Source organism: Geotrypetes seraphini, chromosome 5 (assembly GCF_902459505.1).
Source record: "Geotrypetes seraphini chromosome 5, aGeoSer1.1, whole genome shotgun sequence".
Taxonomy (NCBI): Eukaryota; Metazoa; Chordata; class Amphibia; order Gymnophiona; family Dermophiidae; genus Geotrypetes; species Geotrypetes seraphini.
The window spans coordinates 153597523-153616354 of record NC_047088.1 but is presented as its reverse complement, the minus strand read 5'-3'; the positions used below and the strand labels follow the sequence as shown (position 1 = coordinate 153616354).

The 18832-nt window shown below is 45.8% G+C and overlaps 1 protein-coding gene across 2 annotated transcripts in view; it reads left to right on the top strand.

Annotated features, from left to right (window-relative positions):
- The window catches only part of DBR1 (debranching RNA lariats 1), a 62257-nt gene extending 43728 nt beyond the window's left edge, over positions 1-18529 (top strand). For both annotated transcript variants that reach the window (XM_033944525.1, XM_033944524.1), the window contains 4 exons: positions 134-358; positions 7470-7550; positions 7702-7847; positions 17362-18529. In XM_033944525.1, the coding sequence (XP_033800416.1) occupies positions 134-358; positions 7470-7550; positions 7702-7847; positions 17362-18037 (1128 nt within the window). In that variant the 3' untranslated portion in view covers positions 18038-18529. The remainder of the gene's footprint in view (positions 1-133; positions 359-7469; positions 7551-7701; positions 7848-17361) is intronic.
- Positions 18530-18832: the final 303 nt, after the last annotated feature.

Here is an 18832-nt window from a genome sequence, read left to right as displayed (position 1 = left end):
CGGATAAAATCATATCACGCTGTACTTTGGAGACTCCTGGCCTAGAGAGAAGCAAGAGCCAAACAACTACATGACTGTCTATTTCAGTACTATACAGTTTTCACTTTATTTGTGGCATTTTGTCGTCATACAGCTAAAACAGCCTTTGGATATCTTCTTGTCACATGATTGGCCAAGGAGCATTTATCACTATGGCAACAAAAAGCAACTTCTTACCAAGAAAGCCTTTTTACGCCAGGAGATAGAAAACAACACACTTGGCAGTCCTGCTGCTTCCGAACTCCTGCATCATCTCAAACCTTCGTACTGGTTCTCTGCACATCTGCATGTGAAATTTGCAGCTTTACTCCAGCACCAGGTAAAAACAATAAACAAGCAAACTTGCAGAACACCTGATAAATTACTACCACTGCTACCAGTTAAAAGCTCATCTCTTTGAGAGTGCTTTTGACTCCTAATTCCTCTCACCTTGGGTTCTGCATCCCCAACCCTATATGTCATGTCTGTCTGTCCAAGTTAGATTGTAAGCTCTTCTGAGCAGGGACCATCTATAAATGTCAAAATGTACAGCGTTGCATACACCTTTCAGTGCTATATAAGTGATAAATAGTAGTAGTACTACTATTTATCACTTATAGTAGTACTACTACTATTATTTATCACTTATATAGCGCTGAAAGGCTTATAATCTAACTTGGACAGACATATAGAACCCAAAGTGAGAGGAGTTAGGAGTTGAAAGCAGCATTGTGCTTGGTTTGTTTTGGGAGGATACTGTTTATTCCCTCTCATTACTCTATCCCAATTGATACTTGCAATCTTGTTAATACAACATGATTTTCAACAGAACCAAAATGGAATCCAGTCTGAGAAGGGAGTACAATCCACTAAATAATCCTATAGAATCAGATCTAAACTTGAAGGGGATTGCTAAGGACAGATTGAAATGTTGCTTAGGTTTGAATTAGAGAATGACATGGGGAAAAAATTTGTCCCTGTCTCCGCCCCGTCCCCATGAGCTCGTCCCCGTCCCATCCCTGCGAGCTCAGTCCGTTCCTGCAAACCATCTGATCCCATCCACACAAACCATCTCCCTTCTGTGATCCTATTTTCCCCATTTCTAATATCTCCCCTCTGTATCTATACTCCCTCCTCTGTCTGCCATTGCCCCAACTGTGGCCATATACAATCCCCATGTATCTCCCCTTTATATCTCTGTCATAAGAACATAAGCAATGCCTCCGCTGGGTCAGACCTGAGGTCCATCGTGCCCAGCAGTCCGCTCACGCGGCAGCCCAACAAGTCCAGGACCTGTGCAGTAATCCTCTATCTATACCCCTCTATCCCCTTTTCCAGCAGGAAGTTGTCCAATCCTTTCTTAAACCCCAGTACCGTTCTCTGCCCTATTATGTCCTCTGGAAGCACATTCCAGGTGTCCATACATTGGGTAAAGAAGAACTTCCTGGCATTTGTTTTGAATCTGTCCCCTTTCAACTTTTCCGAATGCCCTCTTGTTCTTTTATTCTTAGAAAGCTTAAAGAATCTGTCCCTCTCTACTCTCTCTATGCCCTTCATGATCTTGTAAATCTCTATCATATCCCCTCTAAGTCTTCTCTTCTCTAGGGAAAAGAGACCCAGTTTCTCCAATCTCTCAGCATATGAAAGGTTTTCCATCCCTTTTATCAGACGTGTCGCTCTCCTCTGAACCCTCTCGAGTAACACCATATCCTTCTTAAGGTACGGCAACCAATATTGGACGCAGTACTCCAGATGCGGACGCACAAATGCCCGATACAATGGCAGGATAACTTCTTTCGTTCTGGTTGTGATACCTTTCTTGATTATACCTAGCATTCTATTCGCTCTCTTAGCTGCCGCTGCGCACTGTGCCGTCTTCTTCATTGTCATGTCCACCATTACCCCCAAGTCCCTTTCTTGGGTACTCTCATTCAATAACATCCCTCCCATCGTATAGTTGTATCTCGGGTTTCTGTTTCCCACATGTAATACTTTAAATTTCTCAACGTTGAACTTCATCTGCCATCTCGTCGCCCATTCTCCTAGTTTGTTCAAGTCTCTTTGCAATTCTTCGCAGTCCTCTTTAGTCCGAGCTCCACTGAATAGTTTGGTGTCGTCCGCAAATTTTATTATCTCACACTTCGTCCCTGTTTCTAGATCATTTATGAATATATTAAATAGCAGCAGCCCGAGCACCGAGCCTTGCGGAACACCACTCATGACCCTCCTCCAGTCCGAGTAGTAGCCCTTTACCCCTACCCTCTGTTTCCTGCCCGCCAACCAGTTTCTGATCCATCTATGTACGTCTCCTTCCACCCCATGGTTCTTCAGTTTTCGGAGTAGACGTTCATGAGGTACTTTGTCAAAGGCTTTTTGGAAATCTAGGTATATAATGTTTATGGGGTCCCCTCTGTCCATCCGTTTGTTGATTCCTTCAAAAAAGTGCAATAAGTTAGTTAGGCACGATCTCCCCTTGCAGAATCTATGTTGGCTGGTTATCAGAAGTTCGTTTCTTTCAAAATGTTCATTGATGCTTTCTTTTATTAGTGCTTCTGCCATTTTCCCCGGAACCGAGGTCAGACTCACTGGTCTGTAGTTTCCCGGGTCACCTCTTGATCTCTTTTTAAAGATGGGCGTAACGTTGGCTATCTTCCAATCCTCCGGGATCATGCCTGTTTTTAGGGATAGGTTGCAAATTTGCCGCAGTAGTTCCGCTATCTCCTCCTTTAATTCCTTCAGAACCCTTGGATGGATTCCATCTGGACCCGGGGATTTGTCAGTTTTTAGTTTTTCTATCTGCCTGCGCACATCTTCAAGGCTCACTTCCATGGATGTTAATTTTTCTGCTTGATCTCCATTGAAGAATTGCTCAGGTTCCGGCATGTTCGTTGTGTCTTCGTTTGTAAATACAGATGAAAAGAACGTGTTTAGTCTTTCCGTGACTTCTTTCTCCTCCTTCACCACTCCCTTCCTGTCTCCGTCATCCAGCGGTCCCACCTCCTCCCTAGCCGGCTGCTTCCCTTTAACATATCTAAAGAACAGTTTGAAATTTCGTGCTCCCCTGGCTAGCCTCTCTTCATACTCTCTTTTGGCTTTTCAAACCACACGGTGACATTCTTTTTGATACTTCCTGTGCTCTTTCCAGTTCTCCTCAGTTTTGTTCTTTTTCCATTTCCTGAATGAATTTTTCTTATTGCCTATCGCATCCGGGTCTTTTATTCGATTCTTTTTGCACCCTTTTATGAATCTGGGGATATACAGATTTTGCGCCTCGTTCACCGTGTCCTTGAAAAAAGACCCAGGCATGTTCTACCGTTTGCCATTTTTTGGAAGTGTTCCTAAGTTTCTTCCTTACCATTTCCCTCATTGCTTCGTAGTTTCGCCTTTCCTGAAGTTAAAAGTTGTCGCTATGGTTCTCTTTCCTTTCGGTATTCCTACCTCAACCTTGAATTTGATCATATTATGATTGTTGTTTCCCAACGGTCCCACTACGGTCCCACTACTTCTACTTCCTTTGCAGGTCCCCTTAACTCATTTAGGATTAGATCCAGAGTGGCTTTTCCTCTCGTCGGTTCTCTAACAAGCTGCTCCATGAAGCAATCTTGTGTAGCCTCCAGGAATTCTGTCTCCCTAGTGCATTTTGAGCTTCCAAGACTCCAGTCTATCCCTGGTTAGTTGAAGTCTCCCATAATAACCGTTTTACCGCTTTTGCATTCTCGCTTCATCTCAGCTTCCATTTCTTCATCGATATCTCCGGTTTGCCCGATAGTATAGGCCCATCTTTATTTCAGACCCTTTCATAAGAACATAAGAACATAAGCAGTGCCTCTGCCGGGTCAGACCACAGGTCCATCCTGCCCAGCAGTCCGCTCCCGCGGCGGCCCAAACAGGTCACGACCTGTCTGTATCACCAGAAGGGGCTCCCTTGCCACCTTGGTTTCTCATTTAAGTCCTGTCTTCCTATCGAAGTCCTAACCCTCCGGTCTTGCACATGCACGACCTGGTTTGGTTTCTATACTCATTACCTGGTTAGCTTTCTATACTTGTGTTACATCCCAGCTCCTCCCTCAGTATCCCATGATCCCTTTATCCTTCAGGAATCCGTCCAATCCCTGTTTGAATCCCTGTACCGTACTCTGCCTGATCACTTCCTCCGGTAGCGCATTCCAAGTGTCCACAACCCTTTGGGTGAAAAAAAACTTCCTTGCATTTGTTTTGAACCTATCTCCCTTCAGTTTCTCCGAATGCCCCCTCGTACCTGTTGTCCCCTTCAGTCTGAAGAATCTGTCCCTATCCACCCTCTCTATGCCCCTCATGATCTTGAAGGTCTCTATCATATCTCCCCTGAGCCTCCTCTTTTCCAGAGAGAAGAGCCCCAGCCTATCCAACCTCTCGGCGTATGGGCAGTGTTCCAGCCCTTTTACCATTTTCGTTGCTCTCCTTTGGACTCTCTCAAGTACCGCCATGTCCTTCTTGAGGTGCGGCGACCAATACTGAACGCAGTATTCCAGATGTGGACGCACCATCGCTCGATACAATGGCATGATGACTTCCCGTGTTCTGGTTGTTATGCCCTTCTTTATGATGCCAAGCATCCTGTTGGCTTTTTTCGAGGCTGCTGCGCACTGTGCAGATGGCTTCAGTGATGCATCCACCAGCACACCCAAGTCTCTCTCAAGTCTACTGTCTCCCAACAATACCCCCCCCAATTTGTAGCTGAACAACGGGTTCTTTTTCCCTATATGCATGACCTTGCATTTGTCCACATTAAAGCGCATTTGCCATTTGTTTGCCCAGTCTTCTAGCTTGTCCAGGTCTCTTTGTAGGTCCTCACACTCCTCCCTGGTCCTAACTCTGCCGCACAGTTTGGTATCATCTGCAAATTTTATAACCTCGCACTTTGCCTCCTTTTCCAGGTCATTGATAAATATGTTAAAGAGTAACGGCCCCAGCACCGACCCCTGTGGTACACCGCTCGTGACTCCCCGCCAGTCAGAATATTGACCCTTTACTCCGACCCTCTGCAGTCTGCCCGACAACCAGTGCTTGATCCATCTGTGCACATCCCCTCCCACCCCGTGGTTCCACAGCTTCTTAAGCAGCCTTTCATGTGGCACCTTGTCGAAAGCCTTTTGAAAATCGAGGTAAATGATGTCTATGGGTTCCCCATTGTCCACCCGACTGCTTATTCCCTCAAAGAAGTACAGAAGGTTCGTTAGGCACGACCTTCCCTTACCTTCCCTTTCCTTCCCGGTATTTTAACCCATAGCGATTGCAGCTTGTTGGTCATCTCTGCTGTATCCATTCTTGTCAATCGTATGCTTTCTTTTATGTATAGTGCTATTCCACCTCCTTTCTGTCCTGATCTATCCTGGCGATAGAGCTTGTACCCCAGCAGTGCTGTATCCCATTTGCTTTCCTCATTCCACCATGTTTCAGAGATTCCAATGATGTCTATGTCCTCTGCATTGGCCATGGCTTCTAATTCCCCCATTTTATTTCTTAGGCTCCTTGCATTAGTATATATACAATTTAGATCCTGGTATTTTGTTGTCTTCATTTCCTTTCCCTGTACTGCGGTCTTTAGTGTCTTCTCTTTTGCTACAATCCTTCTAACCTCCTCTTCTGGGTTAGTCGACTCCTGTAATTTGTCCCTTGTTTCTTCCCAGCCTTGTTTCCCCTTAGTATCTTCATGGGATACCTTCTTCCGAATCGTTGACGCTTGGTCGACTGTCGGCTTTCCCCTTCCTCTCAGTTTAAAGCCTGTTCTATTTGTCTCTTGACGTTGTTTGCTAGAAGTCTAGTACCCGCCGCGCTTAGGTGCAGTCCATCTCTCCTATAGAGCTTGCTCTTGCCCCAGAAAGTTGTCCAGTTCCTCACGAAGTGGAATCCTTCTTCCTCTCACCATTTCCTAATCCACGCATTTATTGATTGTAGTTCCTCTTGCCTTTTCACATCTGCCTTCGGTACCGGTAGGATATCTGAGAACGCTTTCTTCCCAGAATCTTGAATTGTTCTATCAGTGTGCTTCTTTTGTAGTCTCTCCTGCTGATATCATTCGTCCCGATGTGGATCATTACTGTGGTCTCTTCCGTCTCCGCTCCTTCCAGGATCTTTCCAGTTTTGTCCACGATGTCCTTGGTTCTCGCTCCTGGGAGGCAGGTCACCAGTCGATCCTCTCTCCCTACTGCTATGTGGCTGTCCACTGCCTCAGGATCGAATCTCCCACTATGATCGCTGACTTTCCCTTCTTCAAATTTTGCTTCGGTCTCAAGTCAATATCCTCAGTGTGTGCCTCACTCTTTCTTCTTCTGGGCATCGACTAGCCAATTTCTCCCTCTCGTGCAGTATTCCTCTATGGGTGTCTTCTTTGAGGTCATCTGCTTGTTGTTCTTCCTTCCATGTTGGTCTTGGTGTAACTTCATTTTACATCTGAAGTTTGTTCTCTTCCACCCTCCTCCTGTATGCTTCCTCAATGAATTTCTCGAGTTCCCTGACTTCCTCCTCGATGTGTTTCTCTCTCATGAAGTACTCAGCTGTCCTGGTTGGGTCCTCTGTGATGTCCCTATGCCCCGATGTACATAATCCTCCCCCATGTATCTCCCCTTTATGTCTCTGTCCCTATGCCTCCATGCACATAATTTCCCCTCTTTTTGTTACCTTCCTGTGTGCAGATTTCCCCTCTCTTCCACACCAATGTGTCTCTCTCCTCTCCAACCCCATCTAGCTTCTTTCCCTTTTTCTTCCCCCGTTTCCAGCATCTGCCTGACTTTCTCCCCTTTCTCTTTCCTACTCCTTGGCCAGTTTTGTTTTGGTGTCCTTTCCCCTCCCCCCAGCTCTATGGGAAACTAATATATTTTTTTTAAAAAGGTTCATTTTAACTGAGTCTTGTGTCCCCAGCAGCAGCCCCCTCCCTCCCTTGCCCTTACCTTCACTGGCAATTTTTCTCTTAACAAGCAGCTGGAGCATTTCCTGAAGTCGCATATGGCTAGCTGGCTGCCTGACACTTCTCCTCTGCTCTGACGCAACTTCCTGTTTCCGGTTGCATTAGAGGAGAAGTTTCAGGCAGCCAGCCGCATGCGACTTCAGAAAATGCTCCAGCTGCTTGTTAAGAGAAAAATTGCCAGCGAAGGTAAAGGCAAGGGAGGGAGGGAGATGCTCGGACCGCACAATCGGATTTTAAGTATTTTGTGCACGTTCCCTCAGTTAACTATTCCATGGGGCGGTGAATGGCCTTGTTCCCTTACCCGCAGCGACCAGGGTTTTTTTTGTCCTTGTTTCGGCAGGTTCCCCACGGCTAGCTGCGGGTAACAGTCACCATGTCATTCTGTAATTTGAATGAAAAACCTGTTGGGCTAATGTAAGAATATCAGGTCCTGCAAAGAGTCCAGTTTGACTCACTGCATAGCCTGTTGTATGCTTTTAGGAATAATCTAATGTTTGTTTTTCAGGCAAATGTGAAAGGACAGCTGCCAAAACCAACAAAATTTTTAGCCTTGGATAAATGCCTACCACAGAGGGACTTTTTACAGGTATAAATGGTACTACTAAGCACAATTACATGTAATAAAGTAATCTGGTATTTGTTTGAGATTTTTGCTAATTAGAAATATAACAGTGGATATCAGTTCTGTACCACAGGTAGGACTGAGTGTGTCCCCAACTTCATCTCCTTTGCCTTAGGTAATTGATGTGGACCATGACCCCGATGCATGTGATTGCCTGGAGTATGATCTTGAATGGCTTGCAGTTCTGAAGACTACAAATGATCTGATTAATGTGACACCAAAACTGTGGAACGTGCCTGAAAATAATGGCCTCCATGCAAAGTGAGTGGGACCTTTTTATTTTAATTTTCTTCAGAATTTATCATTTATCAAAACTGAAAAAAAGCAGGAAAAAATGATGACTCATTTTCCAGGTAAATATCTTGAGTTTATTGTGGTGGACAGATGTTGGGACCATAAAAAAAAAATTAGGATCAAAGAGAGGAGGTTCCTAAACATTTTGTGTAAAGAGCAATAGTTTTTAAATTGATAGGGCTAGATGAAAAATTTAACAACAATTTTCCTTCCAGCAACTTATTTTTTATTTATGATCTACTAACACTTTTCCGATGTCTCATCTGAATCCCTCATCCTTTTCTAGCATCTTAAGTTCACCTTTATCTTCCTATTGTAACATAACTTCCAGTGCAATAGGTATGTCATTCTGGACAAGCTAGTAATCTCCCTATGACCACGAGCCTTTGCAAAAGGAATCCACTCCAGATTTTTTTTCTGTATCCCTCCTACTTCACTGAGAGCTGTACTGCCATCTACAGTTTTTTCCCTTCTACACACGAGCCTGAAGAAGTATTTCTGTTCTGTTCTGCTCTGCTCTTTTCTTTTAGTTATTTTTGGATTTTCTTTGGTTTTTTGGTGCTCGGAGCTTCCCTGTTTGTGGGTTCAGCTCTATCTGCATGGAGAAGAGGCAGGCGGTCTGCAGTTGACAGGCCAATCCTTTGTGATACCTGTTAGCCAGCCTGCAAAAGCAATTTTGGAGATTGTGGCTGTCCCCAGTTAGCGTTGCTTACCTACTGCTTGGCAGGGGTTTGAGTGCAGGGTGCCAGCTGCGTTTTTGTCTCCACCTCTTTTTTTTTTTAGCTTTGTGCATCCATCAGTCCGCGGGAGTGTGGGATTCAGTCAGACATCAAGTCTGACTGACAACCCAAAGATTCAACATTGGAGATTAATTCTGGATAAGGCAGTGATTCCTTCTCCTTTTTGCTAGCTTGAAGGCAAATTGAAGCACATTGTGAGTAAGGCTGTTACAGTCTATGAGGTGGGGGGGGTTGTCTGTAAATTGCAGATTTGAACATTTCTGTGTGTTAGTTTATATTCCCCACCCCTAAAATCCTAAAATTGCTAGTTTTTTATTTTGCCTTTTTTTAGTGTTTTTTGGATTTTAGCAATCATTTTTTTCAAAAGTCTCCTGTACCTTCAAATCTTCTCGTTTAGCCTCAGAACTGGTGGAGATGGAGTTCTCTGGCTCTTTTACCCCTAGTACATGCTAGGATTGCCCAAAATGTGCACTGGAGGTGCATCCTTGCACCATGTGCTGTGCCACACAGGAGGGGAAGGCAGGAGCTCTTGGGCCGTAGAACGGGCAGCAAGACCTTTGGTTTGCGCCATTTTCTTTTCTGGGCCCCAAAACAACAGCCATTCCACACAGAAAGGTGCGGATGTGCCTGTGCCCAATAGACACATGGAGTCCTCTTCTGGGGACTCAGCTTTGCCTGGTTCAGCATTTTCCCTAAAATTTGTCAATTTCATGTGGAAAGCCTTTCAGGAGAGCCGTCCCGTTACAGTGCAGGCTGACAGCACTCCAAGCACTGCACATGGGGGCAAATGGCTAGAAATGTAAAAAAGGGAGACAAAAATTTTGTCAGATATATTAGTGAAAGGAAGAAGATAAAAAATGGAATTGTGAGACTAAAAGATGATATGTATCAATATGTAGAGAGTAATGAGGAAAAAGTAAACTTGTTAAATACTTCTGTGTTCACGGAAGAAGATCCTGGAGAAAGACCGAGATTGTCTGGCAAAGTTACAAATGAGAATGAAGTAGATACTATGCCATTCACAGAAGAAAGTGTTTATAAACAACTTGAAAAATTTAAGATGGACAAAGCGATGGGACTGGATAGGATCCTTTGCAGGATATTGAGGGAGCTCAGAGAGGTTCTGGTAGGTACTATTAAAGATTTGTTGAACAAATCTTTGGAGACGGGAGTGGTTCCTGAGGCTTGGAAAAGAATGGATGTGGTCCCTATTCAGAAAAGTGGTTGCAGAGATGAAGCAGGAAACTACAGGCCAATAAACCTCACTTTGATTATTGGAAAAATAATGGAAGCATTGCTGAAAGAAAGGATAGTGAAATTCCTAGAATCAAATGGGTTACAGGATCCGAGGCAACATGGTTTTACTAAAGGGTAAATCATGCCAAACAATTCTGATAGAATTTTTTGATTGGGTGACCAGAGAATTGGATCAAGGGCATATTCTAGATGTAATTTACTTAGATTTCAGCAAAGCCTTTGACATGGTTCCTCATAGGAGGCTCTTGAACAAACTTGACAAGTTGGAGTTAGGACCCAAAGTGGTGGATTAGAAACTGGTTGACGGGCAGATACATGAGGGTGGTGATTAATGGAATTCACTTGGAGGAGGGAAAAGGTAAGTAGTGGAGTCCTTCAGGGATCGGTGCTGGGGCCAATCCTGTTTAATATGTTTGAGCGACATTGCTGAAGGGTTAGAAGGAAAAGTTAGCCTTTTTGTGGATGATACCAAGATTTGTAATAGAGTAGACACCGAGGAGCGAATGGAAAACATGAAAAAGGATCTGAAAAAGTTAGAGGAATGGTCTAATGTGTGGCAACTAAAATTCAATGCAATGAAGTGCAGAGTAATGCATTTGGGGATTAGAAATCGGAAGGAGCCCTATGTGCTGGGAGGTGAGAGGCTGATATGAACAGATGGGGAGAGGGATCCTGGGGTGATAGTGTGACAAGGCGGTGGCTGTTGCTAGAAGGATGCTAGGCTGTATATAGAGAGGCATGACCTTGGAGTATTGTGTTCAGTTTTGGAAACCCATATCTGGCAGAGGACATAAGAAGACTTGAAGTGGTCCAGAGGAGGGCAATGAAAATGGTAGGAAGTTTGTGCCAGAAAACATATGAGGAGAGACTGGAATCCCTGAATATGTATACCCTAGAGCACAGGTGTCAAACTCGAGGCCCGCAGGCCGAATCCTGTCCGCCTGGCCGAAGGGTGTCTTACTTTCTGGCCGGCTCACGCCTGGACGTTTTATGGGACCTGCAATGTGATGTTTTCATTGCTGCCCCCGGTGTTACCTTCTGGCCGGCACTCTCCTCCTCACTGCCACAGTGTGCACAAAGCTGCGGGCAGTGGTGGCTCCTCGCACGTCCTGTGCCTCATCCAGAAGCATTCCCTCTGTCGTTGCGACATCAGAGAGGAGGAGCCACCACCCGCAGTATGTGCAGCGGCAGTGAGGAGAGTGCCGGCCAGAAGATAACACTGAGGGCAGCAATTAAAACACCACATCGCACCGCAGGCTGCATAAAACAGCCAGGCGTGAGCTGGCCAGAAAGTAAGACACCCTTCGGAGAGTGGCACCTAGTTGAGGCACAGCATGGAGGGAGGGAGACAACAAAGGTAAGGGGAATGATTTTATTTTCAATTTAGTGATTGAATTGTGTCAATTTTGAGAATTTTCATCTGCTGTCTATATTTTGCACTATTCAGGAAGAAATGCATTTGTTTCTTTTTCTCTGGGGGTTGTACTGTATGCAGAGTCTTGAATCTTAGGATTTTGTTTGTACTTTAGTTTTTGGTCCCATATTTGCATAGGGGTTATCTGTGTTCTGGTAGGAATGAATGTTGAGAAGCATACAGTGTGGTTTGTGTAGTTTAATTTTGTGGTTAACCATTATGTGTTGTTAATAAGATTACCGTATTTTCGCGGATATAACGCACGCGTTATACGCGTTTTTACCTACCGCGCATACCCCTCGCGCGTTATATGCCTGAGCGCGGTATACAAAAGTTTTTAAACATAGTTCCCACCCCGCCCGACTCACCCCCCCAGCAGGACCGCTCGCACCCCCACCCCGAACGACCGCTCGCACGCGCTCCCACCCGCACCCGCATCCACAATCGGAGCAAGAGGGAGCCCAAGCCCTCTTGCCCGGCCGACTCCCCGACGTCCGATACATCCCCCCCCGGCAGGACCACTCGCACCCCCACCCCGAAGGACCGCCGACTTCCCGACAATATCGGGCCAGAAGGGAGCCCAAACCCTCCTGGCCACGGCGACCCCCTAACCCCACCCCGCACTACATTACGGGCAGGAGGGATCCCAGGCCCTCCTGCCCTCGACGCAAACCCCCCCCCCCCCCCAACGACCGCCCCCCCCCCAAGAACCCCCGACCGCCCCCCCAGCCGACCCGCGACCCCCCTGGCCGACCCCCACGACCCCCCCACCCCCCTTCCCCGTACCTTTAGTAGTTGGCCGGACAGACGGGAGCCAAACCCGCCTGTCCAGCAGGCAGCCAACGAAGGAATGAGGCCGGATTGGCCCATCCATCCTAAAGCTCCGCCTACTGGTGGGGCCTAAGGCGCGTGGGCCAATCAGAATAGGCCCTGGAGCCTTAGGTCCCACCTGGGGGAGCGGCCTGAGACACATGGTCGGGTTGGGCCCATGTGCCTCAGGCCGCGCCCCCAGGTGGGACCTAAGGCTCCAGGGCCTATTCTGATTGGCCCACGCGCCTTAGGCCCCACCAGTAGGCGGAGCTTTAGGACGGATGGGCCAATCCGGCCTCATTCCTTCGTTGGCTGCCTGCCGGACAGGCGGGTTTGGCTCCCGTCTGTCCGGCCAACTACCAAAGGTACGGGGAATGGGGGTGGGGGTCGGCCAGGGGGGTCGCGGGTCGGCTGGGGGGGCGGTTGGAGGTTCTTGGGGGGGGCGGTCGTTGGGGGGAGGGGGTTTGCGTCGAGGGCAGGAGGGCCTGGGATCCCTCCTGCCCGTAATGTAGTGCGGGGTGGGGTTAGGGGGTCGCCGTGGCCAGGAGGGTTTGGGCTCCCTTCTGGCCCAACTACACAAAGGTACGGGGAAGGCGGGTGGGGGTGTCGTGGGGGTCGGCCAGGGGGGTCGCGGGTCGGCTGGGGGACGGGCGGAGGTTCTTGGGGGGGGGCGGTCGTTGGGGGGAGGGGGTTTGCGTCGAGGGCAGGAGGGCCTGGGATCCCTCCTGCCCGTAATGTAGTGCGGGGTGGGGTTAGGGGGTCGCCGTGGCCAGGAGGGTTTGGGCTCCCTCCTGGCCCGATATTGTTGGGGAGTCGGCGGTCCTTCGGGGTGAGGGTGCGAGTGGTCCTGCCGGGGGGGGGGATGTATCGGACGTCGGGGGGGGGCATCAGGCTTTCAGGATGGGGACAGACCTTCAAGGGGGGACAGGACTTCAAGGGGGGACAGTGCACGGAAGTCAGGGGGGGTGAACGGAGAGTCGGGACAGCGCATGGAAAGTCAGGGCGGGCGAAAGGAGCGTCGGGCATCATGCGCGGTATACCCGTGAGCGCGGTATACAAAAGTTTTTGTACATATCATCGTGATTTCTGCGCGCTATACCCGTGTGCGCGTTTTACACGGGTGCGCGTTATATCCGCGAAAATACGGTATATTGTGTGTGTATATATGAAAAATGAATGGAAAAATGGTGTTACATTTAGTACTATTATGGGGGCAGGGTATGGGGCGGAGATTGTGTGGGGTCTGGCTCACAACTTAACCTGTGTTTTGTATTTCGGCCCCTTAATGTGATCGTTTGACACCCTTGCCCTAGAGAAAAGGAGGGACAGGGGAGATATGATTCAGACGTTCAAATACTTGAAAGGTATTAACGTAGAACAAAATCTATTCCAGAGAAAGGAAAATGGTAAAACCAGAGGGAATAATTTGAGGTTGAGGGGTGGTAGACTCAAGAGTAATGTTAGGAAATTCTTCTTTACGGAGAGGGTGGTTGATGCATGGAATGCTCCCGAGGGAGGAAGTGGAGAGGAAAAAGGTGACAGTTCAAAAAAGCATGGGATGAACACAGAGGATCTCTAATTAGAAAATAATGGGTATATATTGAAGGAACTAAGGCCAGTACTGGGCAGACTTGCACGGTCTGTGTCCCGTATATGGACATTCAGTTGAGGACAGGCTGGGGAGGGCTTCGATGGCTGAGATGGGCTGGAGTGAGCTTTGACGGAGACTCCAGTAGATGGAACCTAAGCACACAACCAGGCAGGGCTCTGAAGTTCTGGCCCAGAAATATCTAAGAAAAAGGACCATTTAAATTAAATGATTAATTTATGGAGCATGTATGGTTGGGCAGACTGGATGGACCATTCGGGTCTTTATCTGCATCATTTACTATGTTACTATGTTAAAAATGCTCTTGCTTCATTGTCTACCGCTGACCAGGGCACAGATGATGAGTCTCTCACTGTTCCCCTTATTGTCTCAGGATGCACCCACCCTGTCGGGGGATGCAGGGCTCCAGTTCGACTCTTTGGGGCCTATGCTAGCTCTTGATCTGGAAGATGATCCCATGGTTCTGCGCTTATTCAAACCTTCGGCTCTACTGGATCTCATTTCTGAAGCCCTTTGAGAGCTGAAATTGGACTCCCAGATGGTTCCTTCTACCTCCTCCTCTCTAATGAGTGGTATGACAGTTCAGTCTTCTACTTTTCTCTGGCATCCTGACATCAATGTCTTGGAGTAGTGGGATGCTCTAGAGGGGTCTCTTGAGGTAGCAAGAGCTATGACTCTGCTGTATCCCATGGCACAGGAATGCCATCAGCTGTTTACTCAGCCCAAGGTGGATTCCTTTGTTACATAGGTTACGAAATACCCCTCCTGAGTGAGGGTGGTATGGTGCTCAAGAATATGCAAGATAGCTGAGTAGATGTGGTCCTCAAGATACTTTTTGAGGTGTTATCTTTGGGAGTCAAGGTGGCCTCTACGGCATCCTTTGTGACCCGCACCTGTCTTTCCAGGCTGCGATCGTGAGGATGATGAGCCCATGCCCCAGTTCCTTTTATCAGGAATTGATTATGTGTAAGATGGCTCTCTACAACATAATTCGTGTCATGAGTAAAGCATCAACTTACTTGATTTCTTCCCAAAGGATGTTATGGGCAGTGGGCTGGTGATTCCAACTCCAAAGCAACTCTTAGCAGACTCCTTTTCAAAGGGCAGTTGTAGTTCAGGAAGGACTGGACAATCTCATGACCTGTGTAATGGATCATCAACCCAAAACCTTGCTGACAGCAGGCCAAGAGCATCTAGAGCAGTGGTCTCAAACTGGCAGCCCAGGGGCCACATGCGGCCCTCCAGGTACTATTTTGAGGCCCTTGGTATATTTATCATAATCACAAAACTAAAATAAAACAATTTCTTGATCATACGTCTCTTTAGCTATAAATTACAATATTATTATTATTATTAAGACTTAGTCAAAAGGAACGATTTATGAACTATAAAGAGTTTTACCGCATGCAAAATTGTCATTTCTTTAATAAGACATTAACTATTTTTTCTGAGGCCCTCCAAGTATCTACAAATCCAAAATGTGGCCTTGCAAAGGGTTTGAGTTTGAGACCACTGAGCTAGAGGCACTGGGTGCTCTAATTTTTGTGGCTCCAAGAGGTCTAGACAGTATTCTAGAGTCACCTCCCAGAGATTCTCCCAGAGTTACAAGCAGAGATTTTCCAGCAACCAGTCCTCAGCTCCCTGAGCTGCTCCTTCTTCCAAGAAGATACAATGACGCCAGGTCAGGAGCGGCCTTTCCCAAGATTGGGGGCTGGCTCTCAGATTTTGCACAAGCATAGTCTCCTATTTACTCTGACCGCTGGGTTTTGGATATTATCCAGAACATCTGCAAGCTGGAATTTGCTCGGTCTCTAACAGATTGGTTGTGGTTACTCCCATGGGGCGCCCAGAAAAAGCAACCTGAGTACAAGCCACTGTGAGAAGGTGGTTAGACATTCAGGCCATAGAGCCTGTACCACCCGAAGACTCAGGCTCGGGCAGATAAACCATATACTTCATCGTGCCAATGAAAGGCTTCAACAATTGGAGACCCATTCTGGACCTTAATCACGTGAATGCAGCACTCAGGATCCCGCATTTTCGCATGGAGACGGTTCGATCTGTCATAGCAGCAGTGATTCCAGGAGAGTTCCTGGCCTCTAGATCTGATGGAGGCCTTCTTACATATTCCCATTTTCCCAGACCACAGAAAGTTCCTAAGGTTTCGTTTCCAGCATTACCAGACCATAAGAATAGCCTTATTAACGTAGAACAAAATCTTTTTCAGAGAAAGGAAAATGGTAAAACCAGAGGACATAATTTGAGGTTGAGGGGTGGTAGATTCAAGAGCAATGTTAGGAAATTCTATTTTACAGAGAGGGTGGTGGATGCCTGGAATGCACTCCTGAGAGAAGTGGTGGAGAGGAAAACGGTAACTGAGTTCAAAGAAGCATCTGATGAACACAGAGGATCTAGAATTAGAAAATATTAAATATTGAACTAAGCCAATACTGGGCAGACTTGCACGGTCTGTGTGTCTGTATATGTCTGTTTGGGGGAGGATGGGCTGGGAGGGTGTAGATGGGCTGGAGTGGGTTGTGACGGAGATTTCTGCAATTGGAACCCAAGCACAGTACCAGGTAGAGCTTTGGATTCGAGCCCAAAAATAGCTAAGAAGAAAAAATTTAAATCGAATCAGGTTGGGCAGACTGGATGGATCATTCAGGTCTTTATCTGTCGTCATCTACTATGTTACTATGTAAGCCAAGAGGAAGAGAAACAGCAGGAGAGGAGCGAGCAAGGGGCAGTGACGAGAGTTAGCTCTGCCCACCCCCGATGTCGACCACCGAAGCTCCCCCTTAAAAGGGGAGGGGCCAACGGCACTCAGCTCTTTTTACATATTGCTGAAAACCTGCTTCATTGAGAAATAGGCCTTGCTTAACACATGATACCTTATAATGCGGTCTTTAATTTCTAGTATTTTGTCCTTATTCACTTTGATCTTAATTTACTCTTTGTAAGCTTTTAGTAATTTTTTGTAAACTGCTTTGCATCCAGTTGGAGATATTGTGGTTTATAAAGACACCATTGTATGAATTCGCACACCTTTGGATGAATAAAGGCATTTGGATTTATCAGATGAGTTGAAAGACACTTTTATTGTGCACCATTCTGATTGGACAATTCCACTTTGATTTTGCTCTTTTGAATTTTGTTTCCCCTGTTCTTTTGTGTCTTGGCTGACGTATACATGTTTATGCTGCTTATGTACTTTGCTGCATGTACATTCCTGCCTAGTCCCTGTACCACTATTCCTTTAGTGGAGGAGAATATATCATGGGTCTACAGGTATGAGTTTTTTAAATTAGATTTAAAATACATTTAAACTGGATTTTACCTTTACAAAACTTAGGGGATTTATCAATTTAAGTCAATTTGAGACATTAGCAAGGGATATGAAAGTGAGTCATATTATGGCTATTAAAGGGAATATTTACACCTACCAGCAGGTTACACTTGAATGTGAAGAAAATGTAAAATGAAAACATGTTGGATGTTTCTGAAACTCTGTAGGAAAGAGGGAATTAAAATATACTCATATCATAAATGGAAAGATGTGCCTTCTTCCCCATAGTGTAAGCACAGCATTATCAAACACGTGAAAAAAATTAAAGTGTAACTAAAAACATATTTTATTTGAAATCTCTATAGGTGGGACTTCAGTGCTACAGAAGAAACCATGAAAGAAGTGCTAAATGAAATAGGTGAAGACTTACGCATTCCTTCTAATTTCAGTACCACAGCTGTGTGCTATGACCCCAGCAACCCCCAGAATCATAGAGAACCTGATCACATCATCAATCCACAAACAACAGAATTCTGTGCCCTCTTAGGACTAGTTGACATTAATGCTTTGATTGGTGAGTCAGAAAAGACTGGAGGAGATGAAGTAGCTGAAGAGAATGATATGGACAGTACAGGGTCAGCAGAGGAGCCCAGTGAATACAACACAGACACATCAGGTCTGTCTTTATCTATTAATCCTGATGAAATAGCCCTGGATGAAGATGAGGAAGAAGATACTGTAGATAATAATGTTCAATCAGTGGAACCTTCTCCGGATCAGCTTCCGGAATTCTCAATGAGTTTCTCAGACATTCGTATCCTGCCAGAGTCTATGGCAGTGTCCTCTGATGATGCAATGGACTCTACCAATGATGAACTAGAGAAATCTGGTGAAAATAGCCAGACAGAAGGGGAAGGGAAAAGCCCTTGTAGCAGACCTTTAAAACGGATCAGCAATGAAAATGAAAATGTGGGAACAAAAAAACTTAAGAGACGTAATCAAGCAATATATGCTTCAAAAGATGATGAAGATGAGCACTAAGACTCAAAGAACATGCAGTACATTTTCTCAACGCAAATGTATGCCAGTTGCACCAGTTTTAACTACACATATTTTAAATTGTCATTTTCTCCCACCTTGGTGTTAACCTTCAACATTCAGTTAATCCTTGTGAAGTTTTGCCTTTGATTTATTAGATGATAGTGGATATTTCTGTACTAAGCTGACATAATTTGTCTATATATAATCTTTACTCTTTCTTTTCTTAATCAATTTATATTTTAATATAGCTATTCTCTTTTTTTCTAGTTACTCCATTAGTATTCCCAGGTTATGATGTATAGCTTGGACCTTTGACTTGCTGCATTTTCCTTCTAGCACATACAAGTTGCTCAAACTAAAATTGTGCTGTTCTCACCCCCCACTCCCAATCGATGGTCAATAAGTTTTTAAACCAGGTCAACTGGGAATTCATAGGTAGCCCAACATACCAACAGCAAGAGAGCTATCATTAATAAACAGCAATGAATTTTACTTTTCTTTGTTGGATTCCTTTGTGCAAAGCCACAACTTCTCCAAGTAATGGCTTTATAAAGGGTTCATTATTTTATTAGTAATAAAGATGAAACAATATGGAGGATGCCTTATTTTATGGAAATTACATGGTTTGAGCCAGTAAGAAAATATGTTTATGGTAGAGGAAGAGAAGTCACTGCCAGATTGCCCCTGCCAGCATAACTGTGCATGAACTGATGACCAGGAAGGAGGCTAGTCTGGAATTAGTCTCCGCAAACTGAAGGAACATTAGGAATTGGAGACAGCTTGGAACTGTAACTT